This window comes from Sabethes cyaneus, chromosome 3 (genome assembly GCF_943734655.1).
Source record: "Sabethes cyaneus chromosome 3, idSabCyanKW18_F2, whole genome shotgun sequence".
Classification (NCBI taxonomy): Eukaryota; Metazoa; Arthropoda; class Insecta; order Diptera; family Culicidae; genus Sabethes; species Sabethes cyaneus.
In genome coordinates this window covers 226,977,161-226,998,717 of record NC_071355.1, presented here as the reverse complement: position 1 = coordinate 226,998,717, position 21,557 = coordinate 226,977,161, and the positions used below count along the sequence as shown (strand labels likewise).

The following is a 21,557-nucleotide window of genomic DNA, read 5'->3' as shown; positions in this document are numbered from 1 at the left end:
TACAAATTTCTGCATAACTCGAGAACTAATCAAGCAAATGAAACCAAATTTAGCATGTGGGTGTTTTTGTAGGCAATTTTTTTTCTATGGTGAATTGAAACCTCTCCCCACTTTAGGAGAGGGGGCTCCTATACAAATGAAATACAAATTTCCTCATAACTCGAGAATTAATTAATCAAATGGAACCATATTTGGCATGTGGGTGTTTTTGGAGGCATGAATTTTTTCTATGATGAATAAGGACCCCTTACCTTTTTTGGAGGAGGGGCTCCCATACAAATGAAATACAAATTTCCTCATAACTCGAAAAGTAATCAAGCAAATGGAACCAAATTTGGCATGTGGGGGGTTTTGGAGGCAGGATTTTTTTTAATGATGGTTTGACACCCCTCACCCCTGTGGTAGGGGGATAAGCACTATCATACAAATAAAACAGAAATTTTTGCGTAACTCAAAAACTAATCGAATTCGAGAAATTTTTGACTTTTTCATAAAACATTAATCAATAACAAGACCACCAAAAACTATCAATAGTAACATTAGATAATTCAGCGCGAGGCGGCCACAGGCCGCGAGTGTTGCCGGCGACCTGCCGTCGGATTCGCCGGCCACTGCGGGGAGACAGTCCCCCGTAGAGATCACCTCTATCTAGGTTTATTTATTTTCCTAGATCTACTGACCTCTATTACGTTCCATCAGTTGGGTCACCCCTGCGAAATTGTACTTTCTACGAAAAGATTTTCCGTGAAATGGTACATCCCGCGTAAGGTTTTTCGCGAAATGGTATTCTGCGAAATTCTCTATTCCACGTTATGGTCAACCAAGAATTGGTGTTCTGCAAAAAGGTATTCGGCGAAATGGTTTGTAATGATGGCGAATATTTAAATGCTATCCGCTTTATTTTATCAGGCTAAGCATTGGGGGAGTTGTTTTCTACTTTACTGTGAGAAAAATTTGTATATTAAAACACCCATGAACTCCCCAGAAACTTGCAAAACTCAAGATTGCGAGAAAGGTCATCCGAGATTCACGATTTATGTACAACACAGTTTAATTTGTGGCAATACGAAGTTTGTCGGTTCAGTTAGTTTGATATATTTGTGATATGCCTTGAGCAAATTTTGTTACAACTTTAGTGATTTCAACTGCTAACGAGACCAAGTTTATAACAAAACGCAAAGGAGACTTTGTTATAAAATACTTATTATCTAGAACTCATCCTGTTATAAATTTGATATATTCATTTGAGCGGGTTATTAAACCAGTGCCGTACCTCCAAGCCAACTGAAAGGCTCAGACGTTTTGCTTTTCTAACGCTGCAAACAGCGCAGTATGAACTATCTTATTAATGCGTGTTCTTTTAATATAACAATAACATATTATTTTGAGGACTTAAGTTTTCTCCTATAACTTTGTTAATAGCTGGATGCGTGAGGCAAATTTCTATACTGAAATACTCCGACTTTGGCACTGGTAAAAGTATTCGTTTTTGATATCACAAAATAGCTCGCCTTCCATAAATATGGTACAGCAAGATAATATTATTATTATATTGTTTATTTTTTCTCACTTTACGCTATTTTACGCTACACATGTACCAATATGCTGTAAAAAGTTTTCTTTAATATTCCAGGTTTCTTCGTGAAAACCAGCCTCACGTAGTTCTACGCCAACTACGCAGTCATGTCTGGAACACAACCTTTCTGATTTGATTTTTACTATTATTTATGATCAAAGCTTTATGAAAATGTCGAAGTGACCTAATGTTATTGTAATTGTGACAGTTGAACAAAGATAAAAGAAGTGGAAAGTTTTATAATCCGCTTGCCGATCTTTTGAGTACACAAATTTTATGAATATTAAGCTAATGATAATAACGATCATTAACGCAAGCAGAAGACGACTGGTAGGGGGATTGTCGTCAAACTACATAAAAGCAACACATTTCAGATCCATATGGTACGAGTTGACAAAAGTTTTTTGCTTTAACAGCTCATCATGACGTGATCGGAATTAGATACACCTGTGATCGGAATTAGAATCACCCCTTATAATTGATGATCGGAATTAGATGCACTGATGCATCATACTAAGATGCATTTTTTTAACTTTCGGTAAATAATTTAGGCATTTTAGTATTTTTCCATGAAACATAATTGAAAATACTAGCTAAAGACACATACTGTGTTAATAAATATCAAAGCTATATTTTTCAGTAGGGACTCAAATAAGAATCATGCCTTAGGTGATCGGAATTACGTGCTTTCACGGTATTCTCAAGCGAGAATTTTCCATGAGTTTGATAGTTGGCATCGTAACTTCTAGCCATATCCCGGATGGAGATGCCACTTAACGCAATATTTTCCTCCTCAGTTCTTGGTCCCTAGTTCCGATTTGCTCGATACAGTGGACCCCCAGTGGAAGATTCCTCATGCAAACTAACGGGGTTTGCTTTTAATTTGAACAACTGGTAACCCTAAATATGCTGGAGTTTGTGTGAACTGGCTGCCCTGTTCTTTATTATTGTTTTTGGTGGCTTGATTCAGTTGGCAGTTGCAAGCAGCGAATATTTGATTCTCCGATCAGATAACCATAATCGTTGGGAAAACGCATTGTAAAACAGAATAAACACGCAAGATCAGTACAAACAAATCTTGTTTATGTGCATTGTCTGCATAAGCAAATGATGTCATATTGAGAATGACATGAACCATTTTTAAGTTCAGATTAAAAACGGTCAAACGAACGGGGGTCCACGGTAGTTCTTTGCCGTCTGTCCACACCTAAGTTCTCCTTATCCTTCAGAACATTACGCACTGTTGGTTTTTGACGTTTTAACACTTTAACGAAGACTACAGAATTCGTCATTTGTTGTGTTTATGTCCAGTCTTGAGTTTTGAAGTTTTCGTAAAAATGCTGTTCTTAAAAATAAAATATGTATACAGGCCGGACTCGATTATCCGGGGATTCGATTAACCGGAGTTTCGATTATCCGGGGTTTCGATTGTCCGGGTTTTTAGACTCGATTATCCGGGTGAAAAGAAAAAAATTTTTTTCAATGATTTATTTTAAACCTTAATGTTATAATTTTCATGCTACATGATGATTCCAACTAGACAAGCATTGATTCACCTCCCCAAAGCTACAAGAATCCTTTCTTATATCCCTTTTATCGGCGAACAAAACAAAAATAAACCCTGCGATGATGGAATCAATTTTTTTACTTAAAAATTATCATCATTATCATCATCATCATCATCATCATCATCATCATCATCATCATCATCATCATCATCATCCTAATCATCAGTAAAAATAATTTAAAAAAGGAATTTTATGACTTTAGGGGAGATTGATCAATAATAAAAAAACATTTATAATACCTAAATACAGTAATGACCCGATTTTGTCACCCCCATGATGAATTTAGGGGTGACAAAAACGGGACAATGACAAAATCGGGTATTTTTTCAATTTTTATTTTTTTGCAGATAACTTAGAACGAACAACATATATTTCATTCTGATCACTTTTAGGACATTTCGCACTTCCTTCTACCTCTCTGTGGACATTTGTCACCTGTTCACAGCGACAGCACATGTCCCACAGGTATGAAAACACGCGTTTTTTAATTGCGCCGAAATGGTTGATTATACAGGTTAACTATGTTCAGAGAAATTTCACAGCGTAAAAAACTCTTTCTTATGGTATGTACGATTCTTTGATTAACCCCCCTAAAAGTAAGATAAAGAATTTATTTTTCAAGCAGTAAGAGATAGAGCAAAACAATGTTCTACAAAATTTTTAAGAAGATTATTTTAAAGAACTTTGCCAAAGAAAGTGACCTTCTAGCTATTATAGTTGTGGAGATAAGAAACAACTTTTGTGGAAACTCCACGATAATCAACACAGTTCTTTTCACAGTGTTTCAACACATTTGACATGTTTGAAAATGATTTTCAAACTAAGCTTTCGATAAATCAAAAGCGTGACGAAATCGGGTAAAAAACGTGACAAAATCGGGTCAAAAACGTGACAAAATCGGGGGTGACAAAATCGGGGAGTGACAAAATCGGGGAGTGACAAAATCGGGTTACCACTGTATTGAAAAACATAACACCCAAAAAATAATATTGTACCAAAAAAAATCATCAGTGGAAAAAATCATAAGAAAGGATTTTACTGACTTTTGGGAAGATAGATCAATAATAAATAAAACATTTCTGATACCTAAAAGTCAAAAACTTGACATACCAAAAAAAAAATTTGTACCAAAATAGATGATTCGATTATCCGGGTTGAAAATAAAAATGAACACCCGGATAATCGAGTCCGGGCTGTATTCAAAATAATTTTTACGTCGAAATTATAGGAAAAGTTATGTGAATACTTTCCATTCAATTTTTCCTATACCATTTACGTGAATTTAAGGTAGTTCGCATGAACACTAATGCATTTATGTGAAAATTAGATGAATATTATTATCTCTACAGGGAGAAGTTTACGTGATTTTTCACGGTAAAAGAACGTATATAATATGTGTCACTGAAGTGTTATAGTGCAAATGTTAGTGGGCGATCTCTTGTTAACGGGAAACTAGCAGTCATTAATTTTTCGACGGAAAGACCAGAATTTTGGTTTCAAACAAAAAACTGCTTTTGTAATGTACAAAATTAATGACGACTCATTTCACCTTAAAGCGCGGTTTAATACTGATGGCACCAAAAAAGAGAATCAAATAGATGGCTTCAGATAGTACAACGCAGGAGCTTGACACATTCTAAACTAAGACTTTGGCTGTTGTTGATATCCCCGACCTTGAACAAACGTCTCTCAAAAATATTTCTTCAATCTACATTCGAAGCTAATTGCCCAGTTACAACTAAGTACTGCAAAATGAAAAAAGAACTTCAACAATCTCATCTATTACTGAAACCGGATGGCCTTAACTTACTTGTACAAAGCTGACCCGTCGACAAATCAAAAAGGGTCTTCTGTAAGTCCCAACAAAAATCAAATAGATACATTCGAAAGCTCAACCACGAGGGTGCAACCGATGGGTCTGGCACTAGCCGCGCTTCTAGTCGCTCTACACGTCCCTTGCAACCTCTCACCAGTAGCGCCTTCGAATACTTTCCATTGCATTTTTCCACACCGCATACCAGGCATTTTCCGTATTTTTTAATTCGTCTCTCATTATCAAATATCGCTCGATTCGCTCTCGTCAAGCCGTACGGTCACACACCAGTAGCCTAATAGGTACCTATTGTGGTCAGTGGCTCTAAAAAACCGGCACCAATCAATGTTACGCTGCAATCCGGCCGCTCTGTTCGGAACACTACAACGGTGACGATATTTACTATTTTTTGCTCCGCCGCACACACGATGCTGATTATTATCACCGTATCGAACAATAATCACAACGCTCTGCTACCTCCGCTACCGAGCATGCAGCAGCTAGCGCTTGAGCCAGGTTAAACTAAGACGGTAGACGTCGGTTCGATCGGCTGGTGTTAGTAGTCGCGCTCGTTGAAGGCACGCTAGCTCGACGGTTGGCGACGACGACGACGACGTCGACGTGTTGTAAGCGTAGTTTAGGCTTCAGTTGAATCGAGCGCGCATTCTAACTGTTGCTTCCGTTCGAATCGGAACGACAGCACAGAGCACTCGGGACCTCGGTACACTAAACTGCACTACAGTAGTACAGAACATTAGCAAACGGTCTACGAACACCCCAAGTATCAGTTTATGAATTATACAGTGATAATATCGACCATTTGTTTCCTCACCAACTGAGTACTTCGACTGGCGGCAATTCAAACTGGGTTTGAGAAAAGAATTCGTCTAATTGTGCAACAATTAGTGATTTGTGATAACTTGGATAAAAATCTACACATTATGGTTCAGCTGGAGTGATTGGAAAGTAGTGAACCCGCATAAGTTTTCAACGCAAGAGTTCGACGTCAAGTGTTTCATGCAGTGTTGAGTGGCGAAGAAAGTGCACCACAATGAGTGATAATGATAAAGCAGTTCACGGAAAAGCCATCGAAATGAATGGCTACAATAAAGACACATCGATGGAGAAAACGAAATGTTCCGATCTCAAGCCGCGTTAGTATTACCCATACAGTATCACATTTGCATTTCTAATTAGTCTCACTAGTCTAGTGACACAATCGTGCTCATTCTTAAACTAAAAAAAAGCTTTTACCATAATGATCGATCAAAAATTCTTAATTTTGTCAAAACAAAACATGGATAACGATAAACCTTCGAATTGCGGTCGCGCTTAGTTTTTGAAATACTTATAGGTACGTCTATAAGGACAACAGGTTTCGCTAGAGTTGTTTCGTTCTTCCTGTAGTTCAGAACAGGTGATGAATGTACGAAACTTTTTGCAGGAAGATGAAGGTCGGTCAGATCGAAACTACAGTTTGGCATATGAAATCTATAAAAAATGGTTCTTGAATCGTGGTGATCCAATCCGTACATGGTATTAATACAATTGACCATTTCGTTATCGTTCATTTTAATTGTTTTATCGCACTGCTCAATCGAAGAATTTTTTCATGACGTAATAAATTATTGCAATCTAGTTTGAATTGAATGTGTGGTAAATGCTAAACTAACACAGAACATGGTTGTACTATAGTTTCAAGCTCTAAGTTACATGTTAACACATTCTCTGCGATGATAAAAGCAACCCGGCGTTGACATCGAGCAAACCGGTTACCAATAGTGGCGACCAAATATTGTGCACTCATTTAAATGTACAGTTTACGCGCCATAATTTGTATGGAATTAAAGATCTTGATTGCTCTTGAACTTCAGAAAGTTTCAAAAGTGTTTCTTCAAAAAGATTGTCAGAGGTAGATATTTTCATAAAAATTAAGATCGAATTAAACTTTAACACCTATATAATTTACACAAATATGTAAAACTGGAATGTAGCGCAGTCAGTCAGGGTCAGCTTGTCTTTAAAGCTTGATTAAATGAATAGATAATCCGATATGTTATACATGATGCGTTTTGCATGTCAAACAAACTGATAGGACGTGATACTACTTTTTGCTGAAAAACCTATGTTTAACATGACACGTCTATCAGTGCAACTGTTTTTTACATCCGTTGTTACACAATTACTACATACGTTAATGTAACGTGGCCTGACAAGATAAAGGAGAAAAATTCCCCATCAATAATCGTTTTCGGTGCATATCCTTTCCACCTGTTTACATCATTTTGCGTTCATGATCATGAAAATACTTTTATTCAGCGTTGCCACGAACCCTGTTGACTCTTACGTAAAACATTTCTTGAAGCCGAATATGACCATCCTTGTTCATCAGTATCAGTATCAGCATGCAACCAAAAATTTGCATGATTATGCTCGAAAGGTGATAAAAATAGCTCTCCCAAAAACCTGCACTAATAGGAGAAAACGGACGTCATAATTAAATGTTGGTGGCTCATTTTTCGAGCACCTCCAAAGTGATAGGTCCCAAACAGTCGAAAATAAAAATATAGGAAGTGAGAAGCAAAAAAGTTCATTTCCTTGAAGGCAACATCACAAAATTGGGTGAGCAAGGGAAAACAGAGGTCATACTCATACTTGATAGGTCATTTTCCATAGGAATTGTTTTTTGTCGAATTAGGTCTGATGGGCATTAACATGAATCTGAGTGATCGAGACATACATTTGATTATCATATTTATTTACGAGGTCAGCTCATAAAATTTAATAGCCTAATGTCAACAACACAACTGGTTGAAGTTTATTTATTTTTTAAACTGCGCTGATAACGAAAGACGTTACGTTTGCACTTTTCTTAGTTTTGTATGTATATGAATTTTGCTCCAGTTTTATTGCAAGTATGATGAAATATTTTAACTTCATGCTTATGCGTGTGTTATGCTGTTAAACCACTCCAGTATTTCAACTGGCTTACTTTCCTTACTTCTCTGTCCATGAACGCCGATTCGGCAGGACAAAAGAAAGAAGTCATGTTACACCATTGTGGATCGCATTCACCCGATGCCACGAGAGGTTCGAATAAACAGTCTGAATATCGTTGATTAGGGTACGCAGCCATGGGTCTCTGAGTCTGTCTCTGCGCTGTCCCTGCGGATTCCACTCGAGTGCTTCAGCCTTTCTGCAGATTTCGTTCGCTCCTTTCTTCAAGACACATCCGATTTATTTGCGTTCCCTTCCCTCTATCAAGCACTGCTGACATGGAAGAGGTACTTCCGAATTGGAGACCCAGGTTTGAGGTCCCGGGAATCCCGGGAATGCTACATGACAGGCAACAGTTAGTTCAGAGCTTCAGACCTACAGTTTTCGAGTTATCTTCGCCGAAATGCACCACATCTCGCAGGCCTACAATAGAACGGTTTTCCTGTTTGAATTAAAAATTCGTTTTAGGCGGTAAAGTAATCTGATTTGAGGCGTTGTGGAACAGTAACGGTGAAAGTATGCCAATATAATACGGAGCGTCTAGATATGACCCAGACGTGATCAGCCAGCACGGAATCCAGCTGGCTGCCGTCGGACAATAGCATCGATTTTCTTCTGGGGCCAATTAAGGATTACCTTGCACAGTATTTTGAGAGTGCTATCGAACAACATTATGCCGCGCCTGTTCTACTTACATTCAGAAATAGGTACCCTCTTTTGGAGACTTTACCAAGATGCCTTGCCTCCTGAATACCGAAAATGTTACGGTTCCTAGTGATTGCTGAAGAGCTGATGCAACATTTGTGTCGATAAGACAGGACTCATATCCCCTTTTTTTAAAAAGGGCCATCGACTCGAACGTAGCAATTATCGCATTACTCTCCTTAAATCTGCACACAAAATTCTCTCCCACATCCTGTATCATAAACTCAAGCTTTTGCAGGAAACCTTTGTTTGCGAGTACCTGTGCGGTTTTTGAGAGGAATGCACCACGACGGGCCAAATGTTCACCTTGTGACAGATCCTCGAACAATTCCGAAAATTCAACTTGCAGACTCACCATTTGTTTATAGACTTTAAGGTGTCGTACGATTCAATTAAACAAAATAACCTGTGACGGATTATGCTAGTACATGGTTTTCCAACATAACCGATTAGGCTGATACGTATTGCAGTCAATGGATCAAAGGTAAGTGCCAGAATAGCGGATGAGATATCGGACCCATTTGTAACGTTAGTTGCTTTGAAGCAAGGTGACGGATTATCGAATTTGCTTTTGGGCTATCGAAGAGGAGTACACGCACCTTAAGTAGGAAGCTGCGAGGATAGGGCTTATCAAAAACTCTGCTAAAAAGAAATATATGGTGACTGGTAGAGAGCGTGGTAGCCATTCGGGTGTTGAAACTGCGGTAATGGAAGATGGAGATATTTTTGAAGTGGTCGACGAATTTGTCTAACTCTGTATGTGACAACGGTGTAAGCCGTGAAGTAAAGAGGTCGGTGCGGCTGCCAATAGGGCCCTCTACGGATTACGTAAACAGCTGATGTCCCACTGCCTGCAATTTCGTACGAAACTCGTGCTCTATCACACGCTAATACTCCCTTAGGAACTCTATGGCCATGAAGCATGTACGTTAATGGAGAGCGACTGTCGAGCTTGAGGTGTGTTAGGGCGTAAGGTCTTGCGATCAATTCTTTCCGGCAAATTAGGAGAAGTGTGGCACAGGCGCATGAGTCACAGGTGCATAAAGATGCGGATGTTGTGAAGCGACTAAAACACGGCAGGCCGTAAGGATGCCGGATGAGCGACCAGCAAAAACAATATTCAGCAGAGGACTTGATAGAGGCCGACTAATTCACGGCAGACCACTTCGACCCGTTGGATGGCCGCTGTTGACGAGGACGCTCGAACAGCGGATGTTAGGGATGATTAGAGGACAGCATGCCAAGATCGACAACTGAAGACACATCCTAAATTCGGTATGATTCAATAATCGGATAGCTACCGAAAAAGCTTCTGCTTCTGGAGCTTCTGGACTTCATACATTTGATTTCTGCTCTAGTTTAAGCTAACGACGGCTGGCGACGATGTGCTGTGAACGTTAGGCGCTGCCGGTCTTCCGGTCTAGTTGGCCTGATAAACTTGAAACTCGGGAGATTTGTTTAAACTATTTAGCACAACGGCCACTAGGGTGACGAGAAATATCACACAATAAGCAGATGCCTCATTTGGCGGCAAGCCTTTCTTCTTCCTCCGCTCGGAAGTCGCCCGAGGCTCTTTTGTTCCATCTATAAGTTTTCGAATAGCCCTTTCTAGCTTGGCGTATCGCTTCACCGGATAACAAGATGGTGTTGGATACGCGTCAGCGCTGCATTATTTGCGTACATCAAGCGGGCTTCTTCTCCACTTTCGATTGATGCAGATGTGGTATATTTGGTTTTCTATTCGGCCATCACTGAGAACCCGAACAACATACAGTTCGTGCCACAAAACGCTGCAACACAGTTCTCCATCTTTGCTCATTTCTGATAAATCTTGGCGTCCCGTGACGTGTGCAAGGTCCGCAAGGTCGAGTCAATCTTCTGAAATCGAAATCGCCCAAATGGATTTGAAAATCACTTTTTGGGACTTTCTCAACCACACTGATAGTCCGCGCAGGATCTTTAAGTCGGCTTCCACTTGATCAATATCGATTCATGTTGCTTGATGCACACCTGTTGTCCTGGTTCGCATCGTTCGTTCGATGTCGATAATAACATCCATTGGGTACTTCGGGTACTTTGGAAAACCAAACCACGCAAGGCCGCAAAGCTTACACGACCTTGGCGATTATCGTTCGATACCACATGCAGCGGTCTATACTATGCATCTCATCTTACTTGGTTCATATTGTCAAAATTGATTTTCATTTGTGGGAAGCGATGCACGGCGACGATGGTATAGTTCAAGAGTCGGCCCTCAATCCTCAGTCTACATATCCAGCCCAAGTTCCAGCAGCACCAAGCAACCATGTGAGTTTTATTGTACTCTTATTGTGGTCTTCAAGACCAATTTTGGTCTTAAATACCATCATAAGAGTGTAATAAAACCCAAATTGTTACTTGGGGCACTTCGATTTCGAAGTTGCAGAGTCGAAGTTCATCGTAGATAGCCCTATCAGCCTATCGCAACCTGCAAAAGAAAGCGATTTGCAGTTCCATGTTTCGAATTTCCAATCGTATTCCTTATTTTATCGACTAGGTCTACGTCAACTGTATCGACGAGTAAGTTCTTCTGTGCTATTCGAAACTTTTTGATTTCATAGAGCGCCTTATTGGTCCTCTTGTCCCGCTGGCACGAGGACGATGATCAACCACTCCTAACATAGAAGAAAGACGTTCAAAAGCTCGAAAGGTCGACAAGCTCCCTCTCATGTCGGCATACAGCCAAGTACCCAACGGGGTTGGTAACTTGATCATCTCTGAGTTATTCTTATCCCATCTCGAACCGCGTGGAACGGGGATTAGAAGTTACTGGGTAACAGGCAGAGACCCATTTTTAAGCCCACCGCTATGCGAGCCGGCACCGATGGTACGCATTATCCAGCACAGTTGACCTCGAGGTACGAGGCTGGTTTGACAAGCTAGTCGTCGTACGTTCGAATCACTCAGGCTGCCAGAATTAATAGTATCATAGCCATCATAGCACTAGCCCCGTAATTGTCCTGTACTGTAACAGCTGGCTGCGAAATGTGTTGAATAAAAATAGAAGGTCAAGCTTTGAAAACGGAACGTAGCACCCAGGCTTTGCTTTGGTTACCGGCTATTTTCCAGATCATGCCATCTGATTTTTGTAATTATATCAACAGCAACTGTAGGGTTAATGTGGAAAACCTTGTCAGTAAATCTAAAATTATGCTCAATAAAAAGTCCACTAATAGTTTTCTTTCCCAGTTCTGCTCCCGATTAAAATTTAATGATCAACATAAATGATGCAGTAAATTTGTTTCTTTTAGAGTACTTCTTTTATGATGCAAAAAGATTAAAGATCATTAAATTCAGTTCAAACTTTCAGGAGCAATAAAATTAGTGCATTTAGCGTAAACATCATTGATGCTTAGTTTGAACACCGCCTATAGCTAATCTGCGTACATTATCCTAAGTTGCTCAGTTGACACATTAATGGCACTAATAAATGCCAAGCATATCATTAGTCGAAATCCAGATACGCTTAGTTCCGTTTGTCAATCAAAGTAATGACGCCGGCGATTATGATCGTGACGTTGTGACGGTTATTCATACATCGCATCGGCAGCAGTGCAAACAGCAACTGTTGCTCGTTATAAAAAGTTGAAGCTATTCAATTTCTCCACTATGCATACATCGGAAGCACCAAGCAAATGCACCCAGCAAATGCGATGTGCGAATGTGTGATCATCACGGTTTTTGCACGTGCTCAACGGTCACAGCTAACGGAACTCAAACTAAAGAAGGTACAAGTAATTCGTGTTCCACTCACTCTAAACCAAGCTGACTGAATTGCTTTTGAATTGAAAAATCCTTTTAGTTTTTGTTTTTCATCTCAAAATCTATAACACAAATTTTTATTCTGTATTACAAAAGCCCCATTTACGAGCCGAGGAAAATGAATAAAAACAAAAACGGAAAATCATTTCACAGCATATTGGATTAATACTTTGGTTGCCCAAAGGTATTGATATCGTACTTATCGGCAAAAATAATAATTTTAATGACAAAAATAAAATTTTGAACCAAGTTTCTACCTCTGTGACGTTATATGGCAGATAAACACGAGCGAGTGAGTGCATTTATTGTTACTGCAGTTTGAATTTTAATCACATATTTGTATGATTCAATTTGATGGATGACCAGCGGTGCCTTTACTTTAGACGATTAGTTACGAGTTCAGAATAAATACCGACACAGCTATGATCGTTATGATGCAGTTCATCATTTACATGATCGTAATGACATGCAAAAGTATTTAACATGTATTGTAAATCAATCAGACTAAATTCATCATATATTCAGACAAATCACCTAATTACATAGGTTTACCAGTTTACATGACAACAATCAATACTTATCAATAAAGAGAATAAAGTAAAGCAACATGATTAAAAACTAGAGAATTTATTAAGGAAAATTACTCAAAACTAGGCTCTAATAAGCTGTCACGTTTAAAATTGGGTCATTAGAAAAAGCTTAGTTACGAAACATCTTTTTTTCTCTGATGTAATAAATCGTTATAACGTGTTACCATGCCATGCTGCAATATATGAACTCCACTTCAAAGTAATAGAAATATGCATAATCTTTTTTTAATAAAAATTAATTCTGTCGATAAAATAGATCCATCAAAATGGGTTAATAGAACAAACCCGATAAAACGAATCTGTTCCAACCTACTCGCTTGTGTATAACCGACAATCGCTCACGCACGCAACTCTCTAGCATGATATCGAGTTAGCTTGTATCATTATATACACAGTAAAACAAACACTATTTATGTTAGACATTCTCACTGTTCGCGCTTTTGTTGCTACCATTGAACACTAGTTACTTCAAATTGTTTATCAGTTTCAAGCAGATTATTGCATTTTACTGATAAGCATCAAGAGAAATTTAATCACAGTATCATCGAACAGTACCTTGCATTTGTAGCCCTCATTGGCATTGCAAGCTTTTGTTGACATTATTTCGAACAACAAACCACAGCGATAGGAACAATGACATTTGAGTACCCTTGACCGCAATCATTGCACCGGCGTCGAACCTAGTTTGTTTAGTAATTGATCAGTTTAATCACGTCAAAGTCATTCCTAAAAGCCACGCAGCCTAACCGGAACGAACGGAACCACACATGTGCGCAGAACTCAGCATGAGAACCGAAAAAATCCGCACAAACGGTCCGGCAGGTACGGTTTTATGTTGCCGATAATGCACTGCACGAATAATAAATAGCAGCGGCAAATATTTACAACATTCTGCGCCGATGCTGGCTCACTAGCTTGGTGCACACAAGACGGAAATTTGTGCTCCGTAACGCTTAACTTTGCGGCTGCGGCTGCGCGCGGTTACTAAGTTCAATATCAAGGTTCGTCGTCTATGGGCGCATGAAGTTCATGAATGCGAGTTCAGCACCAAAAATGTGTTACGTTTTTTCAGGAATCAGCTTTGAAAAGTGGTGGAATTCCTTCAGCTGCGTTTTAAAGGTGAATTGTTTCAAGTAATAGCAAGGAACCGTGGCAAACATGGGTCGCTGCTGTTTTCCCCTTTCAGTCCAGAAGAAAAAGATAATAGGTCCCTTCATACCCTTCCACACTATGTTATTCCATGATAGCACGTGATATTGGATTGATTATTGTAGTAAATTTAATCACAATTTCCACGTTAATAATTTAAATTTTATCACTTCAACCAAATCACGACCATTTTGTTCCATTGAAAAACTTTCACCGGTGTGTCCATTAAATTGAATAATTATGATTGTGTGCTTGATTGCCTTTGATTCTATTGGGGAGTAATGTGATTCATAAAACTAATTTTCCTAATCAGAAACGCAGTCTGGCAGTTGTACGATCGTGTAGTAGTATTCCATTTGCTTCGGTACAAATGTTTAAATGCTATAAAGCAGAGTAAAGCAAAGCCTAAGTGCTACATTTTCCGTTTTTTATACGATTTGAACATAGGACGACTGGCTTATTAGACCAGCGTCATACCTCGAAGCCAACTGGAAGGCTAAAAATGCTATAAACGATTTACAAAAGTACCTGAAAATGTAGGAAAAAAAAAGAAATTATACGTGCATGAATCTGAAAGCACTGAAATTAGGTGACAAACTCCGCTAGGCAGGAAAAAGTAATTTTGCCATGTCACAGAAGGGACGAGTCGTCAGTTATCAAAATGACATCCGAGCAAAAGCAACAATGCTTTAAAATTTTGCTTCTCGCGAGAATCCGAAAATCGAAAGCCGACGGCCTCAGCGACAATAAAAAGAGTGACCAGCGCTTTCTAAGCCCAACCTCTACGTCCAAGATGTTGCAAACAAGCTGAGGATGTCGTCTACAATCGTGCCTCGAAATAAAAAACGAATCGGGCTGTCGATATATATCTAATAAAGTACTGACTCCAAATTAAATGTAATGTGGTGTTTGAGATGTTTGACTTTAATATGCCAATACATGTTTTTCGTGACCGTTTGGTTAATGCTAGGAATTGATTTTAGTAGTTAAGAATATTCAATAAGACAAAGTTATGGTCAGATGAATTTTATAAACAATAAACTCGCGAAGATGAACGAAACAAGACAGCCAAAACTCAATGCCGGCAACTGTACACGACAATGCTGACAAAGTTCATATGCGTGGTTATGGACGACAAAACCTACATTGAGAAAGACTTCAAACAGCTTTCGTGGCAGGAGTTTTATACTACAACCAGAAAGGGAAAGATAACTGACATTTTCAAACATATAAAATTCTCCAACTGTCCCTAAGAAATATCTGGTTTAGCAGTCTGTACCTGTGGCTTGAAAAGCGACATATTCATTGCAACCGGGACCGTCAACCAGGAATTTTTTTATAGAAGACAACAAAGCTCTACAAATCAAATCAGAGAAAAGAAGTTATCAGGTTTTGTCCGACCGCCGGGTAAATCTATCCCACTGTGTGCTTGGGTAAAGAGGAACGTTATACAAACGTTAATAAGCATTGCCTTCACGCTTTATTTGACCAGAGATACTATCAGCACCTTTCTTTCATTTCTTTCTTCTACCGTTCCCTCCATCGATTGTAAAAAAACTATAAAACTTCACTATTTTGAAGATCAAGACAAAAACACAAGGTTTAGACTTAATTCAATATTTTTTGTTCCACTTTGCATGTTATAATACTTTGATTAGGAGACCGATTCTCAACCACTCTCTATGATCCATTAATTCACATGAACCTAGGAGGTTCACATTTAGACTATTTTTAGATGAAAATAAGAAGTTTACTGTTTCTTTTCATGAAAATCGTACTTTGTTCCATAGTGTATCCTTCTACAGGTGACCGCTATGTCCGCTATAAAACTGCCTTCCGACCAAGTGGCCCATTCTTCAGCAGGTTTTTATAACCTCTATAAGACTCAGGTCATAAGCTAGAATAGGTGTATCACGATCTGCTGAAAGCAGCAATAAAACCGATTATGCTTTTCGCTGCTTGGCGGCTACCGCTATAATTTACTGAAGCTTTTTCGCTACAAAGCTATAAAGCATACAGCTTGCTCTGGTAAAAAGCAATAGCAGCCCACCAGTTTTGTTCAAATTAACATACGTCCATGAACAGAAAAGTTGAAGTTTTACTGTCAGATCATCCTGATCGATTTGGCTTATAGCGACCATAATAAAATATTCCATAGAATAGTTAATACATTTTTAGCAGTGTCCGTTGGTTTGAAGCATATGCGCATTAAATTTTATCGTGCATATTAATATGATAGCCCGCCCAGTTAGCTCCGGGGTACGATGCTGGCCTAACAAACCAGTCGTCGTGTGTTTGAATCCCGACTGGGCGGCAGAGTTAATAGAATCTTCGCAGCGAAGTCCGTCGCTAAAGAAGGGTCAAGTTCTGAAGGACGTTTATACCGATGGCTTTGCTTTGCTTATTAATATAATAGATGGATAAAATCAATGCACCATCGAAATTTTGCAATTTTCGAAAACTGGCCGTTTTAACAAAATAAAGTTGGTCAGTTGGTCAATCTCAAATTTCTAGCAAAATCATTTTAGTTGTCTCCTGTGACTTGACCCTCTGTCGATTGATAATAACTTCTTTTTTGCAAAACACTTTGCTTTGATGTTTATTTGTGAGCTAAAACAATATTTTTGTTTGTAAGCTAAAATAAAATACTATAATATCAACGTGAACTCTAATATTCTTCATAATAGCAGCAATAATAAGCTAATTTTGTTCAGCTGCGCCACACGTATGGTAAGTTTATAAGTGATAATACAGGCAACCACAAGTTTGATTTATTAACAGTTTGGATATAGTTTTACATCTAGCTATAAGTGTGTTCTGACTCGTATCCTCTTGGTATTGCGTAATACCATACCATAACCAGAGGTAATGTTGAATACCGCAATAAAACCTTTATAAATTTCAAGTTAAGCCAAGTAGGTTTAGAACTGCTACTTGGGATGTGCTTAAGGTGTCTGTATTTCACATTTTTTTTATATTTTGCACACAGATATCAAACCAGTATTTAAATCCAAGTCATTAAAAAATCATCAAATCAAAAATCAGTAATTTTAAGAGTCATTAAATCCATTCGTTACCTAAAAATTCGTTTGCATAAACTAAGTATAAGGAAGACCAGTTCACACAGTCAGATTAATTGATAAATATTATGGAATTTACTGTACACTCAAGATGATTTTGAATTAACGCGGTTTTTACGTCGATTTTTGAATTAACACGGTTTATTTTATGACAATTTTTGAATTATTGCGGTTTTTTACAACATTTTTCGAATTACCGCGGTTTTTACCTTTGTTATTTTAAAACGGTTTTATTTTACACGCCATGTATCCCCCGTGTAAAAAAAGACTTGAGTGTATTGGCATATAATTAATTCAAGCTGTTGTTTGCTATCAATTAACGATGTCATCATTGCTCTCATAATGATATATGACCAAAAGGGAAAGTCCCACAATTACACTTTCAAGTATTTATTTATAAGCAAATACGAAAGTGTAAACTTTCGCGAATTGTTTGAACGCATCGGAAAGCATGTTTTTTTGTTTCGAACACACCGGTGATGTTTAATTTCCATCAGCAGTAATGATATAATCTGGTCTTTCCCAGGGGTTATTTGCAATGTCGGTTTTAGATAATAAATATTTACCGGTGTTAGCTAAATGAACTATCAATTTATACCATAAGCAGAATGTATGCTAAAACATGGAATAGTGAAATCAATAATTTTACACTTAAATATATAGGTAGGTTTTAAACAAATAAACACGTGCCGTTTTTTATATAGGTATTTGTCAAAGGAAGACATTTGGCAAGGTTAAACTGAAACCACTAAGTCTAATGATATAACTTTAGCAAAGTAAATGATATTGAGGATTGACCATCCAGATTTTTTCTAGAAAAGTTGGCAACTCCTATTTTTTATTGCAGCACTTTTTAATAGTGAGAGATATTTATCACAATCGTTTGAACACAAGAATAACAAAAACGACAATATTAACAAACTTTGTACCTAGAGACAGAAATTATTGTTTACCTAGGAAGTCAACTCGTAGTTGCGGTGCAGATGAAAGATCGGTTGTAATATGCAACGATTTGCGAATCCCAGAGAAAATTATCAAGTAAAAGCAAAATAATAACGTGTGAATTTCGAGCTTTCTGCTTAAAAACTATTTCCCAGTTTGCCTCTAGGTATGACATAGGTCGTATGTTCAGATCTTGGCTGGGAGACGCTGGATGAGTCTTACTTACTTACTTAGGTGGCTTGCCGTCCTAAGACAAAGCCTGTTGAACAAAATTTCTCCATGTAACTCGGTTGAGGGCTACCGCTCTCCAATTCCCCGAACACCGAGTACTCTCCGCCAGATCTCGCTCCACCTGGTCTAACCATCTTGCTCGCTGCGCTCCTGGTCGTCTTGTTCCTACCGGATTCGAGGCGAACACCATCTTTGCAGGGTAGTTGTCCGGCATTCTTGCAACATGCCCTGCCCATCGCATCCGTCCAGCTTTAGCCACCTTCTGGATACTGGGTTCGCCATAGAGCTGTGCGAGTTCATGGTTCATCCTCCGCCTCCATACTCCGTTCTCCTGTACGCCGCCGAAGATCGTTCTTAGCACTCGTCGTTCGAAAACTCCGAGCACTCGCAGGTCCTCCTCGAGCATTGTCCATGTTTCATGCCCGTAGAGAACAACCGGTCTAATAAGCGTCTTGTACAGGGTGCACTTTGTACGGGGACTTAGTCTGCTCGACCGCAATTGCTTGTGGAGCCCATAGTAAGCACGACTTCCGCTGATAATACGCCTCCGTATCTCACGACTGGTATCATTGTCCGCCGTTACCAGTGAGCCAAGGTAGACAAATTCATCGACTACCTCAAACTCATCGCCGTCGATCAATATACTACTGCCCAAGCGGTGTCGTTCGGCCTCGGTTCCGCTGGCCAGCATGTACTTTGTTTTAGACGTATTTACCTTTAACCCAATCTTTTCTGCTTCGCGCTTTAGTCTGGTGTACTGTTCAGCCACCGCCACAGATGTTCTGCCGATAATATCCATGTCATCGGCAAAGCAGACGAATTGACTAGATTTGTTGAATATCGTGCCCCGCGTGTTGATATCCGCTCGGTTCATAACACCTTGTAGCGCTATGTTGAACAGCAGGCATGAAAGACCATCACCTTGACGAAGCCCTCTGTGTGATTCGAATGAACTTGACAATCCACCCGAAATCCGAACACAGCACTGCGTACCATCCATCGTAGATTTAATCAGTTTGATGAGCTTCCTGGGGAAGCTGTTCTCGTCCATGATTTTCCATAGCTCTTTCCGGTCGATGGTATCATATGCGGCTTTGAAGTCAACGAATAAATGATGCGTGGGAACTCTGTATTCACGGCCCTTTTGGAGGATTTGCCGCAGTGTAAATATTTGATCCGTTGTAGACCGACCTTCGACGAAGCCGGCTTGATAAGTTCCCACAAATCTATTCGCAATTGGTGATAGACGGCGGAAAATGATTTGGGACAGCACTTTATAAGCGGCATTGAGAACGGTGATCGCTCGATAGTTCTCACAGTCCAACTTGTCGCCCTTTTTGTAGATCGGGCAGATAACCCCATGCTGTTGCTGTTCCGTATTCCAAATTCTAACAATTAGTCGGTGTAGACAAACGGCCAGCTTTTCTGGTCCCATTTTAATAAGCTCCGCTCCGATGCCATCTTTTCCAGCTGACTTGTTGTTCTTTAGCTGCATGATGGCCTCCTTAACTTCGCCTATCGTTGGGGCTGGCACCTCTTCCCCGTTTGCTGCACCGTCGAAATCGCTTTCCCCGCCGCCATGGTTTTCCGCCTGGGGGCCATTCAGGTGTTCGTCGAAGTGCTGCTTCCACCTATCCGTCACCTCACGATCGTCCGTCAGAATACCGCCAGTCTTATCCCGACACATTTCGGCTCGCGGCACAAAGCCTTTGCGGGATCCGTTCAGTTTCTGGTAGAACTTCCGCGTTTCCTGAGAACGATGCAGCCGCTCCAACTCCGCATATTCCTGCTCTTCCAGGTTGCGCTTTTTCTCCCGAAAGATTTGGTTTCGCTGCATCTTCTTCTGTTTGTGTCTTTCCACGTTCTGACGTGTGGCACTGCGCATCTTGGCCGCCCGCGCAGCGTTCTCCTCATCCATCACCCTCCTACATTCATCGTCAAACCAATCGTTCCGCTGATTCCGGGCCACATGCCCGATGGAGCTCTCCGCTACACTGCTGATGGCTGTTTTGATAGTGTTCCAACAGTCCTCGAGAGGGGCTTCGTCCAGCTCGTCCTCTTCCGGCAGTGCAGCTTCGAGTGAATGCGCGTAGTTTACGGCGACGTCTGGCTGCTTCAGCCGCGCGAGATCTAACCGAGGCTGGCGTCGGTACCGAATGTTGTTCACAACGGAGAGTCTTGGGCGCATCTTAACCATCACTAGGTAGTGGTCCGAGTCAACGTTAGCGCTTCGATAGGATCTGACGTCGATAATGTCTGAGAAGTGCCGACTGTCGATCAAAACGTGGTCGATCTGTGATTCTGTCTGATTTGGTGACCTCCAGGTGTACTTATGGTGGATTCTGTGCTGGAAAAAGGTACTACGTACGGCCATATTCTTGGAGGCGGCAAAGTCGATAAGTCTTAGGCCCATTTCATTGGTTCGCTGGTGTGCACTGAACCTTCCAATCACCGGTTTGTATTCCTCCTCCTGGCCGACCTGAGCATTGAAATCCCCGATGACGATCTTGATATCATGTTTTGGGCAGCGGTCGTATTCACTCTCCAACTGCGCGTAGAATTCATCCTTGTCGTCATCGGTACTGCGCTGGATGAGTCAAGCCCCGGAATTGTCTTGGGCTCTCAAAGCTAGTTGCAGAGTCTGTTGAATAGGAACAGAAGGTCAAGTTCTGAAAATGGAACGGAATGTAGTACCTTGACTTTTTATTGCTTAATTCTTAACAATGGCGCCAGTGACTAGACTTTTTCTTTATCAATGTAAACAGTGGCAAAACCTGCGGCACCTCCTAAATCTCTTAGACAAACACTTGATGGCACCGAATCAAGAGTCAACCAAACAGATTCTTACAATATAAACGCATATTGGTTCGGTAGTATGCACAATATAAGCAGATATTGTTATCAACTCAAGTGAATTACTACACACCCACATGAAGTGGATGAAAACGGGTGCAAATCAGTTAAAAACAATCAAATAAATAGAAATAAATATTCAATTGAAACTGATATAACCGCATTGACGGCTTCTAAAAACTTGCGCGAAGTAGTTTTGTAACTGATTCCTTAGAACGAAGCTGATAAGAAAATGAAACAATATTTTCTACT

The 21,557-nt window shown here is 39.9% G+C and overlaps 1 protein-coding gene across 1 annotated transcript in view; it reads left to right on the top strand.

The window, feature by feature from the left end:
- Window positions 1–5,657: 5,657 nt before the first annotated feature.
- LOC128744684 (putative inorganic phosphate cotransporter) overlaps window positions 5,658–21,557 on the top strand; it is a 34,483-nt gene continuing 18,583 nt past the window's right edge. The window contains exon 1 of the mRNA XM_053841849.1: window positions 5,658–6,111. Coding sequence (XP_053697824.1) covers window positions 6,009–6,111 — 103 coding nt within the window. The 5' untranslated portion in view covers window positions 5,658–6,008. The remainder of the gene's footprint in view (window positions 6,112–21,557) is intronic.